Source organism: Epinephelus lanceolatus, chromosome 6 (assembly GCF_041903045.1).
Source record: "Epinephelus lanceolatus isolate andai-2023 chromosome 6, ASM4190304v1, whole genome shotgun sequence".
Classification (NCBI taxonomy): domain Eukaryota; kingdom Metazoa; phylum Chordata; class Actinopteri; order Perciformes; family Serranidae; genus Epinephelus; species Epinephelus lanceolatus.
The window spans coordinates 30,534,682-30,557,455 of record NC_135739.1 but is presented as its reverse complement, the minus strand read 5'-3'; the positions used below and the strand labels follow the sequence as shown (position 1 = coordinate 30,557,455).

At 40.0% G+C, this 22,774-nt stretch overlaps 1 protein-coding gene across 1 annotated transcript; it reads left to right on the top strand.

Annotated features, from left to right (window-relative positions):
• Positions 1–1,403: 1,403 nt before the first annotated feature.
• alg6 (ALG6 alpha-1,3-glucosyltransferase) lies at positions 1,404–20,835 on the top strand. Its single transcript, XM_033620889.2, has 14 exons — positions 1,404–1,571; positions 1,827–1,911; positions 2,323–2,412; positions 2,643–2,731; positions 2,832–2,914; positions 3,487–3,551; positions 4,274–4,459; positions 5,634–5,769; positions 10,466–10,551; positions 12,243–12,327; positions 12,925–12,995; positions 14,199–14,267; positions 16,254–16,446; positions 19,662–20,835. Exons 1-14 carry the CDS (start codon positions 1,490–1,492, stop codon positions 19,857–19,859), a joined length of 1,518 nt encoding a protein of 505 aa, XP_033476780.1. The 5' UTR covers positions 1,404–1,489; the 3' UTR covers positions 19,860–20,835.
• The last annotated feature ends 1,939 nt before the right edge of the window (positions 20,836–22,774 follow it).

Below are 22,774 nucleotides of genomic sequence, written 5' to 3'. Positions count from 1 at the left end.
TAGGTCATCTTCCACCACAAGCTATAGCCTTCTCCTGGGCGGAGATCACAGACAGTAAATGTAGGTACAGCAGTTACTGAATATTTAAAAAGGCATAGAGATGAAGCAATAAATGACAAAGTAAAGCTGGCGTGGCCAGGCATTAATAACTAATGGGTACCAGTGAGTTATAGGCTGCTGCCGTTGTAATGAAAGTGTCATTGCAAATCAGCAGTTGTCCGAGGTTATTATTATTTATGCATAATTGATGCCGGAACCACAAGGAACATGTCTCAGCCAACAAATCCCAACACCTTGGGAGCAAAGACGATGGCGTCAACAGAAGAAAAGGTCACAGAGGAGAATATGCCCCTGGGCTGAGATTTACATTGTGAGGGGAGGGCAAGGGGAGGCTTGCATTGTATAACTGTACACACATCTGTATACAGAAGGTTACAACAAACTATTACACATGAGACAACTGAGCCTCTGCTGCTCACTACATGGAATGGATGTTGCCATGTCATGGTATGTTGCCATTAAGCTTAAAAATAGATGACACACATATGTAGTCAAAACAAGGATTTAAGTGCTCCTGATAAAAATGAAAATATAAAATAAATTAGTTAAATGATTCCACATGTAGCAGCTGTCATCCATTCATTTCACTAAATACTTAAAGTGCCAGACATCATAGGTAATTGCTCCTGATTTCCAGAAAAAGAAAACCTTTGGATTTCACAAAATCTTATGCTGATGGTGAACACTTATTTTAGATAGCATCTTTGGAATTTTGAACATAGCTCACATGTTTTACTTAAAGTTATTATAATTTACATTTTTATTTTGGAGACATCTCAAAAATATATTGGTCAAAAAAATGTTGTATTTACAGAGATTAGTTCATGTTAGTTCGATTTACACATTTTGTTCCTCAGCCTGTATTATATTATTAGTTTGCCTTATTATTTTATAATTGAAAACGCTGGATAAAAAAACACTACCTCCAATTCTGACCTTTGAACTTAACACCAGCTATAAGTTGCTAAGGTATTAGATGACTAATATGTCTTTAATAATGGACAACATCCATCAATTTATCATAAATCTCCTTTCAGCTGATGTCGCATTCATGTATTTGGGAATTTTGACAATTTCAATTCAAAACGATTAACCAAAAAGGGTTAAAGTCACAAATTATATGGCCAGTTATTACAATTCATCAGAGAAATATTTATCTATATGTTACTGCTACAATTTAAACACGTTTGACAAAATTATTTTAGCCTCCGTTATGGTGCGATGGCTCGATAAAGAGAAGATGATGTTTTTCTCTTGGTGTTCCTGAACGCCTCATGGCTCTCGGAGTACGTCAGCGTGTAGTGCCCAATGAGAGTGCGCAACGAAGCATTGACGATGACGTAAACAGGAAATGTAGACATTTCTAAATCAGACAGATTTTTTTTAGCTTTTATTTGTCCTCTTTGCGCTAATTTTACCGGTCGAAATTATGCAAACGTGGAGTCTCGTATCAATTTCCGTGTTGCTCGGCGTTGTTGTGAGATGGGGCGTTTCGTTAAACTCATATTCAGGTAGGAAGAGTGTGGAGATTAACGTTAACATGCTGCAGCTGTCTTTGCTACAATGCTGCTCACTTCAGTGTGGCTCATTTTATTTTCATTAAACAACTGACAGGAAGTAGTTGCATACGTATCAGACTGCTGCTGTTAGCGGAGAGCATCCAGTCACTGGCTCGAGCAGTCTGGTGTGTGTGTGTGGTTACATGCTGTCAGTCACTGATGTAGTTTCCCATTCATCAGACTAACAGCTGAATGATTCTCCTCCAGGGGCGGGGAAACCTCCCATGTTTGGCGACTATGAAGCTCAAAGGCACTGGCAAGAGGTGACCTACAACCTCCCTGTCAAGGAATGGTCAGTCTGAAGTTTGTTTACTCAGTGGAGCAAGTTTGAGAAACTCGTTCAGACACATGAGAAGAGTAGGAGCTCTAGGACTGGAAATGTTGTACAAATCTGACCTAAAACACAATACTGTATATCTAATGGTGAGAGTAGATTCTGTGAGTCACATATCCCCAAGACCACAGATACTGGATAATAAAAGAGCTAGAATATTACCAATAAAGTGGTCAAATTAAAGCTGAAACTGGATGTATATAACACTAATGTTGCATACGTATTCTGTGAGCACCATTAAACATTAAAAAGGGATCTAGAAGCGATCCAGGAGGTCTCCCACCATGGCTGCAGCCCCTTGTAATGTGAATTGTTCTGACACGTTTGCAGTTTCAGATATAAATATATGTTATATTTGTACTCATCCAGGTACTTTAACACCACTGAGAATGACTTGAACTACTGGGGCCTTGACTATCCACCTCTGACTGCCTACCACAGCCTGATCTGTGCCTTTATGTAAGCATTATTATTATTATTTAGAGAGTGTATTTTATTTCAGAGAAAGAATGTTTATTGAAGAAGAGAGTTGGATTTTCCATGTTATCTCAGTTTAATATGGCACACTGCTATTCTGCTTGCTCTTGTACTCTATTATATATAACCTGTGCACAGGTATTCCAAAAGCAGGCCACCTTGCCTGTCACTCAAGGCATAATTTTCTATACTGTAACTATATATTCCTACAGAGCCAAGACAATAAACCCTGAATGGGTGGAGCTCCACAAATCCAGAGGTTATGAAAGCCCAGCACACAAGTTATTCATGAGAGCTACAGGTACAGTAACCATGAGAAAATACAGCACAAAGCTTCCATGAACCTTAACAATCATTTACTCACTTACAAATTAAAATATTGTTCTTTTTTTCTATTTCAGTCCTGGTGGCAGATTTGTTAATATACATCCCTGCGGTGGTTTTATACTGTTTATACCTCACTGATGGTTCTTCAAGAAAAAAGGTAACAGACCTGCTGAGTATGTCATGACATCTACTAGTTTTTTCCTCTAAAGATCCAAATGAGACACATTTTCCACTTTGTCTGGGGAACCCACATTTATAAAAACTGATCACAGCACTGGTCATTCACGTTGGGGAATTATGGAATTAATATTGCAGTATAATATTATATTATATTTTCCTAGAAGGCTGGCATATATAAATGTATTTAGAGTACAATCAATCAAGGTGGATGTTTTGTAATATTTTGACTGTCCTAAATGATCAAACAGTTATTACAAGATCAGTAGCTACAACAGACACATACCAGCTTTGTCTGTAAAAAGAACAGGCTGTGAGGCAGGCTCTTTGCCCCTTCTGACCCTAAGTGTGAATAAGCAGTTGCTAGAAAGGAATGAATAAAAAAATCTAAATATATATATATATATATTTAGATGCAAATGTTTCCCCTCTGTGTGCAAACATGACATAACTCATAACCTTGCATCATGGTATACTAATAACCAGTGGACTGTATTTAGATTTCAGTTATGTTTACCTTCATAAAACTAACAGTACGTCATTTTTTTCCAGGTTTCCACTTTGTTCTGCTTCCTTCTCTACCCAGGCCTAATTCTCATAGACTATGGGCATTTCCAGTATCCTTTTTGTGCAGGTGCATTCCTACTCTTAATTCACTGTGATGTAATTTTATGACTTCCTGGGATACACTGACCTACTAATAGTGGCAGCATATCAAATAAATCTTACTGTATACACACTATATTTTCTCATTGCCAAGTAAGTATTATATCAGGTAGTTCCTCATAGCCTTTGTAGCTCTTTGAGTTGCATTGATTGTAATTGTAATAGGGGTTTCCAAGGATTTAAAATACTTTGAAAAACTGTAAATTTGTTATTTCAGATGTGTGCCACTAAATGAGTGTCTCCTGAATGGCAATATAAAGCGAATATTTGGATATTTCACCCTTCAGCAACATTATATAAGATTGTTGACAACTTTAAGACATTACATGTGCCATTGTTGCACATCACTTGTCTTTGTCCCTCATGGATTTGCTCTTTTGTTAGAGATTAGTTGGAAAGAAACACTAGCTGACAGGGGACACATCTTTCGCGTATGCAGTGTCGTCTGTCTTATAATATAATGATGAAACAATTTTGAAAATAGTTGTTATTCAGATACAATTAAACACAATAATGAAAGAGTTAATGAATAAACTGAGCATCTGAACTGGACTGACCCTGAATCAGCCACTGTTTTCCAAGGTACTTGTCCCATACCAGCACATTGTACTTTTTACCTTTACTTGTCTACATGGAGACACTTCCAGCACAATATTAACCTTAACTCAAACAGGTACAATGCAGTGAGTTTGGGCTTTGCCCTGTGGGGAGTTCTGGCTCTGGGTCTGGGCTGGGACGTGTTTGGCTCTGTGGCCTTCTGCCTGGCTCTCAACTACAAACAGATGGAGCTGTACCATGCTCTGCCTTTCTTCTGCTACCTGCTGGGGAAGAGTGTCAAACTGGGCCTGATGGGGCGAGGGTGAGTCTGTTTTTGGGTCTTGTGTTTTTTTTTTTCCTTCTATAACATTGTTTTCTTTACATTTTAAGGAATTTGAGCAGTAGTTTCCAATATATTTTGTCCAGCCTACCCACACAGTACAAGTAGATGGGTCAGGTACCCTTAATCATACCCCTTAAATAGATGGGATGACTGCATGTTGTTGTTCGATACTGATATTTCACTGTAGCTGTGGTAGATCAGTGACATATATGAATCCATACAAGACACAGTGATTCTAGATTTTAGGCTTAGTCTCAATTTTTCATCTACTACTCTCACTTGGAGTGGCAGAAACTGTATGTTTCAAACAATTAACTATCAGCTTTTATTAGAAAATATATAAAAAGCAATGGGGGGAAAGGGAGAGCAACATTTAACATTTTCATTTCCTGCCTTCTTGAAAGAAAGGAAAGTAGGAGACAGTCAAATGCATGTGTCAGTAAATGTATCAGTAAAGCAATCACTAGTATGGAGGATTATTATAAGAATAATTTTGTGTCTTTGAAGCCATGATTACTCAACCATGTCATTGTTTTGGTTACATTGTTTTATCACAGCGTAAAAAGCGTCAGCCAAGTGCTCAAAGCAGATACGTAATGTCAGTCTATAAGTGAGCAGTGTCCTCAGGAGAGCCGCAGAATGACTGAGGTAATCAGATTGGATGCTGTTACTAGTGTGTCCAGTGTCTGTTTATCTAGTAACAATGTACCAAGGGCATTTAGTAGCAAATGGAGAGCTGGATTAGAAGGGCCGGGGGGGAGATATGTCCAGATGACACTCTCGCCATGCCCAAACTCCTCAGCTATGCTGTGAGTGCAACTTAACCAGCAGCTTCACAGTTACAGCTGACAAGATAGCCTGACCTACACCGAAGACTTTCAGCTGATGCATGGCTTTCACTGCATTCCTCAACACAAGGGTCAAATCCCAAATTTAGGACGTGCAGACAGTGTGTACTTATTGTTTGAGGAGTGCAAGTAGAGGAAGGCAAACTTAAGCAACTTGCTAGTGTCAATATTTTAATTTTTTTCAAATTTAAGTTTATAAAAATGTGAAAATTCTGTTAGGAAGTGTGTGCTTTTTTTCCATTATTCATAGTATATCTGTACCTCAGACACGATGCTTGTCTTTCTGTGTGACCGTCTTCACGTAGGCTTTTCCTGTTGGTGAGAATTGCTTCTACAGTGTTGGTGACTTTTGCCCTCTGCTGGCTGCCCTTCCTGTCCGACCCCAGTCAGGCCATGCAGGTGGTCAGGAGGATTTTTCCCGTGGCTCGCGGTCTGTTTGAGGTACAGTAGAGCTTCTTAATGAAAAGTCAGCCTGAAAACCCACATCTGAGCAGCTTGACTTTGCCTTTGAGGCTTTTAGTTTTATCAAAAAAAAAAACATTTGTACTCTTGTCATGGCAGGTATCTAAGAATAGCAACTCACAACCCCAGTATGTCATCTAGAAAAACAAGTGGAAGAGTATAATATCTCCTGATACATCAATACAGCTAAATATATAGGCTAGCAAATGTCAGCCCAGCATGGCCTGGAGATTATATGATCCATACAGGTCACATGCACATTTCCTGGCACAGTATCCTTAGAAGCATTACTTACCCTTGAGGTGGTACAGAAGTTTAACCTCCTCACCACCCCGTTCTGGTGGTATGAATAAGAATGTGACTGTAATTACAGTAATCAAATGTCCTGAAATTCCAAATACCATCCATAGCATAAATAAAATGTTGACTCACTAAGCCTAGGGGATTTTTTCAATGGCTTCCCAGATAAAAAAAAATATATGTACTACCATATTTTGTTATGTTACGAGTCAACAGACATGCTGTTGTGTATCTGTTTACCCTAAAGCCTGGCACGGCGTTGGGTATCAATAACTCTGTAGGTGCTTGACATTTGTTTGTGGCTGCTCTCTAGGCATAGAAGACGTTTGCTAACTAAATATAATACACAGACGTCAGTATTTTTACTCACTCATAAAAGTTAGGGATCATAGAGAAATTATTAGAGGGGGAGGAGGGTCAGAAAAGGGGGACGGTTATGTGTTGTTTTTCTCTTTGCTGGAGGGAGAGCAGTCTGACTTTTTTTTCCTGGAGAGCAGATGAGGGTCTTTTATTTTTCTCACCAGCAGGTTCTCTCTTCCTCTGGTTGTAATAACTTTTATTTTTCGGCTCTTAATTTATAAATGGATGTTCATTAAAATATTATTTTTAGATATTGGGTTTAGGCTATTGCTGTTTTCTTTCCAAGGCAATATTAACAATGCTGGGGATTCAGCCCTGTCCTCATTCCCGAAAATTTCATACAGTCCTTTAGGCCTTTCTAGTAACACTAGCCGCCTGACATGATCCTTCAACCAATCCATTATAATTAAAAATTGGTTCCTTTTAATGTTAGCATTTTGTTCAAGTATTAGTGTAAATGTATTACCCATGAAGCAGTTTCTTAAATGGCCTTAATTTATTGTAATTCCTGTTAAAACAGGATGTTGTTGTGACACATAATACCGCAAGGGATTAGTGTTGCACGGTATACCGGTACTAAAATAGTACCGCGGTACTAGAGCATTTCAAACGGTACTATACTGCATTTGGAAAATACCAGTACTTTGAAATTGATTCAATTCATTAATTTAGTTAATTTATTTTACTCAATTATGCACACAAATGCCTTTCTTGTTCCTATTGGAGCACAGATTGCACAAGTGGTGTGTATGACAACACCTGTATCAACATTCGCAGCTGGCGTATGTGAAAAAAGACAAGAGAAAGTCTGCCTCGCAAAGGGAGACAACATGAGACAACACAAACTTGGTGGGACATTTGAGTTACAAAACCGTGACGTCCGTACCGAGGTACTGACCGAACCATGATTTTTTTTGTTACCGTTACACCCCTACTATTTATTGTTCTAAAGGTTTGTATCCAAAAGGACTTTTCCTTAGGAAAAGTACCGAAGAGTATCGAAAAGTATCGAAATTCATATTGGTATTGGTACCGAAACAAAGATTTTGGTATCGTGACAACACTACAAGGGATCACTCTGAATTGTAATCCAGTGAAACAGAGAAAGGCTTTTTGATATGATAGGATTTCCTGGTGATGGCTTGGAGGTTTTGTTGGTGCCTACTTGTTCAGGATCAGTGAAGATTCACTGTTTTCGAGGAAGTGATATTTCTCTTACAAGTTAAAGCTCTAATTTGATTTTAACACTTTAAGGCACGAGGCTGTGACCAGCTGGTGCTAGATCAGTTCCTAATGAGAGGTTACTTGAATGATTTTGAGTCTCTGATGAAGACTATCTTGGTGTCGAAACATGAGTCTTTTAATAAAGTTTGTTGCCTCTAGTCCGTGTGCTCCTCCTGTATACTTTTGGCCCAGTCTCTGACGTCTCTCCTGTCTGAGCACGGGACAGGCTGGCCATTGCTTGTGAGGCCGTAGAAACGCGCTAAACCTCTCCCTTCTGCTGTACCCAGTGCTTTTATAAAAGTCAAACACAACCCGTGTTGCACTCCTCATGCCCTACACAGTGCTCCATGCTCTCAGCATGGCGAACACCCCTCCACCCTCAAGTGCTTAACCGGTGGGAAATGGATACCCCGCAGGATCAAAGAAAACAGTGGAATAAAATGGTGAAAGGTCAGGAGATCAGTTTCACTCTATCTCTGGGAGGTGTTGGGGCTCGGGACATACAGTAGGAGGGTATAGATAAATCTAAATAATTTATGGCCCGGGTGTTTTCAGCACTTCATAGCAGAGCCATGTTCTAGCCGTATGGACTGATGAGCGGGGCAAACGCTTTGCTTAAAGGCGTATCAGGGCGCATTCGACAACTGTGGTATCAACTGCCTGCCACTGACTTTATCTTTGGAAAGCATTGACGTATGATAGACTGTTTCACAAGCCGCACACACACATTTGTATACTGTGGTCAGTCAGTGGTTGCCGTTGAGAGAAAAGGAGGCACAGGAATATGATGGTAATTAAAAGAGAAAGTGATAGCGAACAGTGAGAAAGAGCACTTCAAAGACTTGAGTTGGCAGTGTTGAGAGCTGTCATGGAAGGAGCAGAGGTAAAGTAACTGTGTGTGTTTCTTCGCTCGCGTGTTTGACTGACAGCTCAGAGGCCAAGGTTTGCAGCTCTCATTTCTGAAACCCCGTATCCTCTCTCTTGTCCTGGCCCCCGAGGTGGCACCCACCACAAGGTGTCACGGATGTGAGAAGTAATTGAAAATTCTACCAGGGGAGCAGATGGCAGCATGCGCCGTGGCAGTATTTGTTCAATGAAATGATGCAAACATAATACACAGGGTGTGAGAGACACTATACTCCCCTGTGACGACAGCACGAGAGGCTGCGGGGTCGAGCCGTCCTGAACTAATTGTGAAATTGTGCACGTAGGCAGAAGCTTTGGACAAGGGGACAGGGGTGAGAGGGGGTGTTGGGGAAGAGGAGTGCTGGTGACTGGTGGTCGTGGCAGCTTCTGGGCGGGAGCAGTTGTAAGTTTACCCACTGAGCTGCATTCTGACATCTCACGTTGCTGCCTGCTCACAAAAATGGCACCAAATGCTTCTCCCTGTGAAATTCCGTGCTAGATCATAGGTGAAGGAGCCACACTGCTCTCGCCCTCTTTACATTTGCCTTGGGGACCCCCCCTCGTTCATGTGTTCCCTGCAGGCGGCGTCCAGGAACATTCCCGTGGCGGTTATTTGGAGCAGGGAGGAAAAGAGGAAAGAGAGAGGGAAGGGGCTGAGACAACACAACACTGGATGGCCCAGTGCTGCTGACTAGGCTGCCATTAAGATCCACACAGCTGTGCTGGAAGCAGCTGTAGCACAGAGGAGAATGAGGAGGCCAGAAATAGTTTTTTTCTAGACAGGGCCACACACTGAAACCCTTCACAGCGGAATCATAAAGCTGAGCGAGGCATGCAGTCCCAGTGACGTGTGATATCACAGTGCACAGTGGCGGCTTGGGCCTCAATATCATCTGATCCCGGCACAACTGCTTAAGCACTTAAATCAACTGAATCTCACAGCAACGCCCTCCTCATCTCTTATAAACCGCAAGTACTTTTAGCCTGGTATTAAGGTTGTAACATATCTTCCATATTATTCACGGACATTTAAGACTGATTTTACGGGTTATTTACAAAAACAACACGGAAAAGATACAGACAAACATGAGAGAAAAAGTTATGCTGTTTTCTTTTGAGCAGAAATTATTAGATGATAGAAAATTAATCAGCAACTGTTCTGATAATTTATTAATAGTTTTAGTAAAGCGAAAATGACAAATTATCTGTGTTCAGCTCCTGATTTTTTCTTTTCTTTTTTTTTATATAATTGTAAATTAAATCCCCAGGTTCGACTGCTGGTCAATCAAAAAATAATAATTTGAAGAAATTGTGATTTTTTTTTTTACTTTTTTGTTACATTTTATAAGCAAAGCAATTATTAAAATTAGATTAATTAATAATAATTAATAATAAAAATTACTGTTACATGCAGCCCCAGTTAAGTACAATAGTTTAATTTTAAAAATATTTATTTTTTGCTATAAAATGTAATAAATTTAATTGTATAGAGAATTGTTTAAAATGTTGACATGTATTTTTCAGCAGCGCTCTGTGGTTGGTCTGTATCTGCTGGTTTTGCAGAAACCACTCTGGTTTGACACTTGACTCTGTGTCCCCGAGTTTACAAATCAGTCCCATGCTTCCTCTGACAGGGGAGGTAATTTATGATGGAGGGTTACGTACAAATGTCCCTCTGGAATGCTCTGGGAAACTTTTATTGCACCTTTAGTTGGGAAATAATTACCTACAGCAATGCCACTTATTTGCTTTCCCCTATAAGTGAAATTCTGAATTTATTTTGTGTTAAAATTTTAAATGTTTTTGTGGTTTTATCTGGCATAATTTTTCATTTAACTAATTGGTGTGTGTGTGTGTGTGTGTGTGTGTGTGTGTGTGTGGACAGGATAAGGTGGCCAACACATGGTGCAGCTTGAACACCCTGATAAAGATCAGATCCATTCTGTCCAGTGACTCCCAGATCTGCCTCAGGTAATCCCTCAATCTGTAACAAGCTCTTACGTTTTTTTTCCTCCTCTATCTTTCATTGATTCTTTTTCTCTTCCGTTGTATTGTTCCGTCTCTCCTCTTCTTCTGTCTCTTGCTTTTGCGCCTTTTATTTTCTGGGAAAGCAGAGCTTGTCCAAGGGAAGGAAAACTGTGATGCAGTGAGTGGATATAAGATCATTCCTTAAGGAAACATCTTGAGAGGAACGTCTGAACTTGAAATTATAGCTGTCTTTAGAGCTGCCCAAAGAGCTATTGAAACATGTCATATACAGAGATAGACCCAGAATAAATCAACCTGATTTTCTTTTCAAAAATGTTATAAATTATGTGCTCTATTATGAAGAGGATGAGAGACAAATCAATCGTGCTCTCAGGGAAGACGACGTAATAAACATTTAACTCATGTTTCTCTGCCCACTACCCCGCGGAGCATCCCAGGAAGTATCCGGTTAAGTTATTTTGACTAAAAGCTGAGAACCTGTCCCATTACAATGAGAAAACAGTTGTGTCATGGTGGAGCCTGCTTAAATAACCCAGCACGCTAAATTTAGGGGTCGTATGTTCGCAGCATGGACACGTTTCTGCCAGACTGCTAAGTCCGGGGATCAAGTTGGACTTCTTTGACTCTAGTGCATTTCAAACAAATGAAAAACACTCTCGTCTTTTTGGCACAGGGAGCGGATTGCTAAATGCTCTGGTGTGGGCGTACTGTGTACATAGAATGGATCAGCTGTGAAAAGTGATCCACGTCCTTCCGGACCGCAAAACCCTGCCCTACACATAACACACACATAACACACTTGCTGTCATACACACTAAATACCATACAATACTGCCATCCGTCTACCACTATCATTATCTCTCTGTCTATCTGTGTCGTAACACACACACATTGTTGCCCTCGTGCCTTAAACTAACCCGGTGCTGCCCGACCTTTCAGCACATTCACACTAACACATAGTCGCTCTCTTCCGGTGCCTCCAACCCCAGCAGGTGACAATTGAAGGGTTAAACTAATGCCTGCTAACCCTAAGAAGAGGCCAGTATTTGGTCGTTTCCCACATAGCAGAGGTCTTAGTTTGCAGAGCAGATCCAAGATGGATCCACAGTTGCTTTGACATAGTGATTCTTTGTATTTGATATCAAAATCTGATCTTCTAGTGCTACAGGCTGAAAACAAAGCTGTGTTTGTAATTCAGAATCAGCTTTAATGACCATGTAAGTGTGCACACATACATGGACTTTGACTTAGTTTTTGTGCTCTCACTGCAGGGCTGGGCAATAATGTTGATATTATTCGAGTAGATATCACCTTAGATTTTGGATAATCTAATATCATGTGTCATCACCCAGCTCTACTCTCAATGTACATACACAGACATAAACACACAGTTAAAACTGGCAAGTAGTAAATTGCTTTTCAGGTTTGTAGTCATTGTCATTTTTTATACATGAAGCTACACCAACACAGGAGAAAGATGTTCAGTATGTGAAAGCCTGGAATTATGTGCAAATGCAATTATTCATATTGACTCCAAATTGATTTTATACTCTACGTGTCTTGCGCTGTATAATTATTTTTTCCTGCTGCAGTAACTTCATCTCCCACTGAGCATTTTTCTGCATGTAACGGTGTCGATGTGAGATAATGTGAATGTTTGTATTGTTTTTCAGTTTAGCCTGCACTCTCCTGGCAGTGCTACCTTCCAGCGTCAGACTCCTGACCAAGCCCACTTTCTGGCAGTTTAAACTGGCTTTGGTGAGTGGCAACTGATGTCAAAACAATAGCAAGCCGAATGTACGGAGCCTCCCCTCACAGAGAAACAAGGCCTGTTTTTTAACGACAATAACATGAAGGCTAAATTATAAATAAATTAATAATTTTGCACAAAGCTACTTTATTTATTTTAAAATCTTGTCTCAAAATAGTAAATAAAAATATATAAAAAATATATAAAAATATATAAAATAAAAATAAATTAAAAACAAATACAACGTCACTTTATTGATGCCTTCATTCATGCGTATTTTTTTCCTTCTCTGCCTTTAATAATAAGTATGCCATCTAGTAGGGCTGCAACTAACTACTATTTTCATTATCAATTAATCTGCCATTTTTTCCATTGTTTTTTCAATAAAATGTCAGAAAATAGTGAAACATGCCCTCTGTAATTTCTCAGACCCCAAGAAGACATCCCCCCCCAAAAAACAATTATAACATTATCAAAATACGTAGTTGCCAATTAACTCTTTGTCGAATGACAAATCGACTAATTGTTGCAGCTCTACTATCCACAGTATTACTGGTCAATAACAGTAGCAGATGTTGTACTAATAATCTGAATGTCTCTTTTAGGCCAATTCATCTCTGGCGTTTTTCCTCTTCTCCTATCAAGTCCACGAAAAGTCCATCCTCTTGGCTGCCTTGTAAGTACAGAGGTAATACTTCTTGAAATTTTGCCTGGCCGGGTGGTTCGTTGACATGTGACAAACATTAATGGCACTTTTACCATCTTGTAGTGATACCTCAAATATTCATGAATATAGATTTAATTTCTGCTCACAAAGGAGCCATTCGCCCGTTCCCCCACTTCAGATCTCAGTTTATGTCTTGCAGTTTGTTAATGAGTCGAAGACGTGAGCACTCTGTAAAAGTGACATCATCCTCCCGCTGTGCTCCCACAGTTGCAGAGGAGCAATCTATTTAAGTACAGACTTGCTAACTGAGGGCTTATTCACCTCTGCCATCATACTCCGTTCTGCACAGACAAAAATCAGTCCTCCCAGCTTCCTTTGTCTCGATATGAATAAGTGCAGCACTTGCACACATGAGCATAAAGACGTGCATGTGTGGGTGTGATTCATTACCATTTACCTCCTCGTGCATAAAGCAGTGTAGGTACAGAGTGAAGTCTGGCATATATTTGACAGTGAGGGATTTGGTTCCTAGATCTGGGCTCATCTATTAATCTAGATTAGGGTAGATTGTTGCTTTATTAACTATTGAGTTATATCTCCCACCTGTCCCCCTGAATCAATCAGTAATGCATGTCCAGGGATTAGGAAAGAATGGCAGGCGGCAGCTCGGGGCGTTGTTTGCGCAGGATCAATTATTGGGCTGTAACAGGATCGCCAAAGAGCACTGGCTGTAATTATGGGCTCGGGGACCGGTGGAAAGTGCCCCCCTCGGAGCACAGTGTACAAGTAGCACCGGCTAGCAATGACGCAGTCGCACAGGTTCAACTAACAACAGGGCTTTGCTACACAGAAACACACATGTGCCCTGAAGTCAGAATTTTAACAAAACATTTTCTACTTTTTTCAAGTAAAAGTTATTTAGGGAGTACAGTACCGTACATGTCAGTGCAGTTACAGTAAAAAGGCATGTGCAAATATAAAATGATGCGGCACAAGAAACACTTGACTGCCTTGTGAGAGACCGTCCATAATGGATTTATGTGGATGTCCTGTCAGGTCAGTTGCTTTAACATCATACACGCATGACATCAGTTCACATCCAGCTCCGACCTAACATGGCCTCACTTCCTCTCTTACTGTAATATGATATTTAATGGTGCTTACTGTAGACAGTGTTTATTATCGAGTATATTCAACTCTCATCTTTTCTAGGCCTGCCTGCCTCCTGCTGAATGACCTCCCTTTGATGGGTATTTGGTTCCTGCAGGTGTCTACATTCAGGTGAGTCAGGGGTCCTCAGTGTTTTTCAGGCCGAAGACCCCTTAGGTCAAAAAGAGAAGGAGCAGTGACCCCCTACTACATAAAACTGAGTGCTAATTCTCTAAAATTTTCAGGTCTTCTCTCATTGTCTGTTGCTGCTAAGTCAGCAGCAGTTGCAGCATTAGTGTCACACTCTGCGTTTTCATCAGTGGTTTCTGAGATAGGCAGTATGTCAGAGTCTTGTGCTTTTAAAGGGTACACAAAAATTCATTGTCGCTAACAAGAATGTCTGTACACTTGGAGTAATAATACAGCTAATTGGCCAATGTGTTTGCTTAACTATTTCTTGGCTGGGCGCAGTCACTTCCTGGAGTTGCCGCTGGTTCCCTGGAAAAACCACATTCAAATAAGCCGTTTCCGAAAACGTCAAACTATTCGTTTAATATACAGCGGGCATCCATGAAACCATCCACAGCATGTTTGCTGCAGTTCGAACGTTATTTCGATTACCTTTCACTATTAGTTAAGAGGTGCACAAATCAAACAAAACACTTTTTCATTTAGGAAAGATCAATCAAGGCAGAATCAGGACTTGCATTTTGTAGTATTCTATACTATAGTAATAGACGAAGTAACTTTGGAAAAAAAAGAAAATACACAATTTTTCTCCCACAGTCCTAAAGTTTAAAAGTTCTTAATGCAATGCATTCAGAGTTTTTGCCACCCCAGCCTTACGTAGTCTGGTATGACTCGATGCTTATAGTAGCTACTGTTAGCAAAATGACGATACTTTTTGCTTTATAACTTATGACTATATGCTATATAACTTTATAACTCTTCCATTTGTGCTCGTGTTCCATTATATTCTAACATTTATCCTTATTCCACACCTGTAACTTGCGGTTCAGCAAAAGTTAGAGTCTGTGGGATGTCCTGGTGGCCAAGTTGACAGTACAACATAACAGCAATGTCCAGGGTTTGAATCTGGCATTTCATTTCCACGTCACCTTCCTTTATTTCTCACCACTGTCAACTATCAAACACCATAGAAACAATCTTAAGCAGCCAAATGGATCTACGATCTGGGTTGAGCTGAGGACCATGAATGGAAAAGACAAGTAGTGCTGCAAATGCCCTGTCTAACTTTCACCAGCTGTTGTTAAATTCTTCCGGCAGCACTAATTGTTGTGCGTGTGGTTTAGTATAAGGATATCTGGGGATTACACGGCATAGTCTGCATGCCTGCTGTCTAAGTGTGTGTTGTGTGTGGGGACAGGAGGTCATTCTGTAGCTGCCTCTCAGTACAGTCTGACTCCGACTCTCACATTATCTACATCCTCTACAGACTCCACTTAAAGAAATACATCTTTTGTTAACCTAATTGGCCGAATGGATGCTCAACCATAGCAATTGTAAGAGGGCAGAATGCAGCCAGTCTGTTTAAATTGACCAAGTATGTATTTCCAAATTGTTTAACATTTATCTCGCTGAATGGAGCTTTTTTGTCGCAGTAAAAATCAGAATGAGTGGTTTGTTGTGAGGGGATGGGTTTTTACAAGCTAGGGTGATGTGCGATTTACTATGAGTCAACTGTTGTTCTTGTCCGTGCCCCTCTGCTAAACTAAGATAAGCTTGGCATGAATGTCAGAGCCATTTCTCCCCAGGGGACAGAGTGCTTGCGCAGGCCTGCTCGATAAAAACTATGCCGTTTACTGCTGCCCTCTTCTCAGCACACGTAACTGAACTTGTTGTGCCGTTGGACACGTGTAGAAATCCATTTAAAAGATTTTAAAAAAACGTCATGCTATGTGTATTTACATATTCCGTTGCATTCGTGTGCATCAAAGCTCTAGCTGCACATTGCACGTAAATAGTGGAAAAGAGACTTAGAGTCCTTATACACTGCTCTGTTTGGGGTTATTGTACATCACTCTAGACAGTGACATCAGCATTTCAATTTCTAAACTGTAAATGCACCATTGTTCTTGTCCTTGTCCCTCCATGCAGCATGCTGCCTCTGCTTCTGAAGGACGGCCTACTGGTGCCTTATGTCGTGACCTCGTTGGCCTTCCTCTTCTTCAGCATCTATCTACTGTCTGCACTGGAGCACTGTTCAGAGGAAGAGCTGAGACTGGGAACCTACCGAAAACTGTTCTTCTGCCTACCCAAACGGAATCTGGCCTGGATTGTAAGATGGAAGGTGAGTGCGGTTCAAGCCCTGGTACAGTGAATAAGAGTGTAATACCTACTTTGTGATTTGCAGGTCATCTGTGTTGATACCAGGCTAAATATGATGTTAAGGTTACATATAACCATTTCAGTAGCATTTTAATTGCTACGTTTAATGTGTCGTTAGGATTTTAAAGATGCTGCCACAATGATTATATGTAATTTACTTACCTACAAAACTTTTTCCATCATTTTTTTTTTCCAAATTACTTCATCCTTGCTGAGTATGTGTAGCAAAAAGAAAAAAGTTATTCTGCATGAAAAGACATGCAGCATGTGGCACAACTGCCACCTGAGTCTGACTGATAGACAAAAAGCTCAATTTTTGACTTCAGTCCTGCTGAACTCAAAACAATAATGTCCTTCTGGGGGGCAAAGAGCACATTAACTTAGTGCAAATGGTTTATATCAGCTAAATGTTGTAGGTCACGCTGCAGAGGTTGCTGTGCAGTCCCAGAGACTTGTATAAGAGGCGGTAACTTCTATCATTGTGGTTGGAGCTCTAATTGGCTGCCAATAAAATAAAGGTCAAGCAGATTACTTAATACGTATTAACACAGGAAGGGGAGGCAGTATTACATCAACAGACTGCACAGTGCGCACATCAGAGTAATTTAAAGCCACTAAGTGTAAAATATCTATTTGATTTTAGCATCTGTAAAATCATTTTGGTGCCATGGGCTTTTGTTTGTAGAGAAATTAGACAGTCTCAGTAAAAAATGTTGCAGTTTATGTGTTGCTTTCGGCTCATTCATGTCACTGATACCAGGTCAGTTGCCAGAAGTTTCTCTCTACCACTTTTTTTGACACCACCACTAGGAGTCACCAAAATCACAAAGCCCCAAAGTTGGATTTAAGCTTAAAGCATGGTTTCCTTTTGCTTCTGATGAGGCTCATGCTCAACGAACAGTAAACAAAATTAAGATACTGCTGCTTGATTAAGTTAGTGTTTCATGTCTGCTCTCATACACGGGGGGAGGAGGATACACAGCTGATGCATTTGTAATAAGAATGGTGCTGATTCCAGGATCCCAGATGGCCTGTACTTTGAGAGCGGCACTAGACCTAAATTGCAAGCGTGTGAGAAGATACACCCAACTGTATAAATAAAGATCATGTGCCACTGTAAGTTGTGTAAGCTGTGCGGGGATGAAAGCCGCTGCCAGCCAAAGAATTATTTATCACTTATTTAAGTTTCCACAGCGTCTGAAGTGGCTGCACCGCCAACCCCTCTGCGACAGGGGCTCCGGTAGGGTGTCAGAGATTACGAGAAGGTGTCTTTTTATAGCGCGTGTCATTAACACAGGTTTGCCTAGATATATTTATTTACACAAGCAGCATAAATAGCAAGCCCCGGTGACAGCGATAAGGTTTCATAGGTTTGGGGTGGCGGGGCGGGTGTGGGCACGAGGTGTTTCCTCCATCTCACTCACTGACTTATCTCTGGCTCATAAAGCCCAAATAGACACATGAATGATCTCACCGTCAGTTCTGTTTGCAACTGTGTAAAAAAGTAGTTTTGTAGACCTTAATTCAGGTCGGCCATTATGCCCCGTGATATTCTTTTTCTTTATAGCACCTTTCAAATGACCAGTTTGATGTGAGTCATCCAGTGATGAATATGCAATGTGATTTGAGAGCTCTTTCAAATTAGATCATTCATTGGGTTTGATATTATAGTTACACTTAAACTTAAGGGAAAAGCTAACAGTTTGTTCTTGGCCTGAGGTGCCCGGTCTCGTCATTGTTTTTACGAGGAACAGTTTCTGGTATGGAATATCAATTCAGTCACCTCAAAGAAGTTGTCGTAAAAGAGTTGTCTACATCAAAGGGTTACCTGGCAATTTACAGAGGCTGAGATATCCTAAATTTTAGCCCCTAGAGTTAGTCAAACTCCAAAAATACTGGAGTTTACCATATACACACAGCCTCCCTCTTTCATTCCTCCAACCACCTTCTTGAAAAGGTCGGCATTGCGATATTTGTGCATATCCAAAATCCTGTTGATATCCAAGTTTTTTCATAGTATTTGAAAGTAAGTGTGTTTCTGCCTCTGACCAGAAATGTGGGCTTTACTTTTGGGCATTTGTCTCTACCACAGCCTTGCAAACTTTTGGCTTGACAACACACAGAGCAGATGGTAAACAGACAAGAGGCCATGTGACGCAAACTGCGGTAAAAATGCCAATTGAGACGCATATTCCGAATGCGCTGTTCAGAAAATCTATACCAAATATGCTGTTTACATAACTCCTATTAAATCCACAATATTGTTATATTTATATTAATAGAAGATTAATACTAGAAAGTTGTGTGCATGTAAATGTAGTCAGTGCAGCTTTCATTAGACCCTCCTTCCATGGTGAACACCCACATCTTACTTTATAATGCAGGGTTTCAAATATTCAGTCTCCTTGATGGAAATTACCCAGATGATGTCATCTGGGTAATTTCTTGAACAAAAAAAGTTATTTCCAGATCTATAGAAGATATTATAGAACAATTTTTACTCGCCATGACAACTATACTAATCTTGATATGCTACATTGAATGCACCTTTAACAACCCTCATTAGTTTCTTGCTGGTTAGAGCTTATCAATCATGATCTGTCACGCAGAGTACTTAGGATATAAAGAAGAACAATGTGATGACATCCCAATTGCAGTTTGTTACCTTAACTGAAAAAAAAAAGCTTATCAGTGACTGAGCAATAAAGGCTTGTCTTGACCTTAAAAATAGTAGTTTGACAAGGCAGTCCTAACTCAAGGTCCTCTTATTTGGTTTTCCAAATCTTTCAACCACATCTCATGGTATTTATCAGTGAATCATTCGCACAGTTGTCATGGAGATGGCATGCTTGAGAAACAGTGGTTACGATCCCCCACACATACACAACATAACCACCTGTTATCACATGACCGAGGTTCCATAATTGGGTCACATGATGCCAACTGGACCATCTCCACGACAAACGAGCGTATTCATTTCTGATGAAGACAGTGTGATGTGGTTAAAAGCTCAAGGAAAAGCTTTGTCGTATCGTCTCTTTGAAGTAGCACCTGACCACAGCTGTCTCACCTCAGCCTACGTTTTTGAAGTGCAACTCAACATCTATCTGATCTTGTGTCCCAGTTCTCATTTAAATCAGTCGATAAACCCTCTGTCTCCATCTCTCTGTGTTACAGTTCTACATCAGTGTCGCAGCCATGGCTGGTCTGAGTGTCGTGACTGTAGCTCTGGATCCTCCATCACATCTACCTGACTTGTTTCCCGTGCTGGTGTCTACTACTGCTTTCGTGCACTTCTTGGGAACCTTTGTACATTTCAACATTGTCCAGTTTAGCGAGCCACCCAACAGAAAGAGCCAGAAGAAGAACAACTGAACGATGCCAAAGGATGTGATATATACTGTACGACCAGTTTTTTTCTTCGCTACCATTATCATTATAAATATCATTATACTACAAATTTGCAACTCAGAGGAGCTGTGACATCAAAAGGAAAGGGTAGCCACATTTCACCAGTTTGGACCAAATAAATTAATGAACTCAGTTCCCCCGTTACCAAAACTCAATCTGAGTGACCAAGTAGAGCTGGGTGATAAAGAGAAAATCAAATATCATGATATTTTTTGACCAAATGCCTCAATATGGATATTACAAGGATATTATAGGGTTAACTATTGGTGTTTTCAATATTACAAATACCACAACAGCTAAAACGATCAGATCACTTTACTGTAAAGCAGCCTTTAAAACCAGGAAAAGACAGCACTTGTAGAATTGCGATATCCCAGATTTAAGACAATATCTAGTCATATCGATAGTAACAATACATTGTACAACCTTATTACAAAGCGTCTTTACTTGAATCATTTTTCGCTTGGACCAATGACACTTCACTCTTCAAACTACATCATTGCTGGCTAATCACACAAGTGCAAATGGACAAGCAGTGTGAAGCCAACACGTTTGACCTTAGACAGCTCTGTGTTTGTATGGTAAAGCTACAGGAGGTGACCACAATAATAGGAACACCTGTTGTAAGGTTCAGTTATTCGTAAGACCATGGGGAGAGGTGTTGATTTCATTTTGTGTTCATTTTTAAACTAAAGTTGGTGATGGTGCAAGACTTAATGATATTGTTGTGTGTTCCTGTCATTTTGTACCACCTCTGGGTATTGTGATTAAAACACATACTGAATGGGACTGGACTCAGGTCAACAGTGACAGTTGATCATTATTCACATGAACTTTTTTTTTTTTTACGGTTTTCTACTGTATATTTTTATCCATCATTGAAGTTCTTTTGTACAAACTTAGTTTTTGTGAAAATAAATAAAATTCTCAATGACTTAAAGTGAACATCAGTTTTATCGCCACACTGTTAAAATGATTTAATTTTGAGCAGCTTCACATAAACTGTCTACATTTACCAAGTAGTCCGCTAAATCACCCCTAACAGTCTGGCAGAGACAGAGCCAATAATTGGACAGAAATTATATCTTTCAAAGCTTTTACTCAACATCATTAAATATTCATTACAAGTCCTAGATACTACAAGGGTCCTGCACAAAAGACCTGCTCATTTAAAACAAAACCAGTGACAGGACAGGCCTTAAAAAGAGATGATGGAAGGTGACATATCTGAACATAATGCCATAAAGTTGAAATACCACAGAAAAAAAAGGTACAAGCAATTTCTTTCTCCAATCTCTGAGCGAGTTAATGACAGGCATAAAAAAATCCATTACAACTATAAATGTTATCAGGTCAGTGAGGGTTGCCTGTGCATCTGAGGCTCCAGGCCGCTAGCCAGTAATGAGCCACAGGGACAAATGGGAGCCCGAGATCTGAGTTAACTGTTACTACAATGGGACATGGACACAAGGGGCCAGTTAGAGGTTGTGTGAAAGGCGAGGCTTGTGTTTTTATTACACATGTTTATATAAAGTCACGCCAATACAGTTAGAAAGAAAAATGGGAATTTACCTTCCACTTCTACGATGGGGAGGTAAACCAATATTATTAGTAGTAAGTTAGTAGTATAACACAGGTAAACAATTTATACAGCTGGAGTAAAATATTAAAAATTAACAATAATTTCTGGTGCAGTTTACTGAAATTAAATAGTGCTATAAATACTAATTGAATAATACGAGAAAACTGTGTGCAATGGTTAGCACTGTTATCTCACAGTAAGAGGGTTCCTGGTTCAACCCCAGGGTGGGGGAGCCCTTCTGTGTGGAGTTTGCATGTTCTCCCCATGTCAGTGTGGGTTTTCTCCGGGTACTCCAGCTTCCTCCCACAGTCCAAAGACATGCAGGTTAATTGGTGACTCTTAATTGGCCATAAGTGTGAACGTGAGTGTGAATGGTTGTCTCTCTCTATGTGTCAGCCCTGTGATTGTCTGGTGACCTGTCCAGGGTGTACCCTGCCTCTCACCCAATGTCAGCTGGGATAGGCTTTTTAAAATCTCTGTAATATCAATATCTTTAGGATTTCGTATGTTGGTTGGACAAAAATGGCAATTTAAAGATAACATTTTGGAATTTTAAAATGTGTACATGGACATTTTTTACTGTTTCATGAGATTTTATAGACTAAATTGAAAAAATACTAATGGAAAAAAGCATTCTTTTTTTCGTATTAGAATATATTATTAATTATTTATAAAAACCTACAGTATACAGTACAGGCCAAAAGTTTGGACACACCTTCTCATTCAATGCGTTTTCTTTATTTTCATGACTATTTACATTGTAGATTCTCACTGAAGGCATCAAAACTATGAATGAACACATGTGGAGTTATGTACTTAACAAAAAAAGGTGAAATAACTGAAAACATGTTTTATATTCTAGTTTCTTCAAAATAGCCACCCTTTGCTCTGATTACTGCTTTGCACACTCTTGGCATTCTCTCCATGAGCTTCAAGAGGTAGTCACCTGAAATGGTTTCCACTTCACAGGTGTGCCTTATCAGGGTTAATTAGTGGAATTTCTTGCTTTATCAATGGGGTTGGGACCATCAGTTGTGTTGTGCAGAAGTCAGGTTAATACACAGCCGACAGCCCTATTGGACAACTGTTAAAATTCATATTATGGCAAGAACCAATCAGCTAACTAAAGAAAAACGAGTGGCCATCATTACTTTAAGAAATGAAGGTCAGTCAGTCCGGAAAATTGCAAAAACTTTAAATGTGTCCCCAAGTGGAGTCGCAAAAACCATCAAGCGCTACAACGAAACTGGCACACATGAGGACCGACCCAGGAAAGGAAGACCAAGAGTCACCTCTG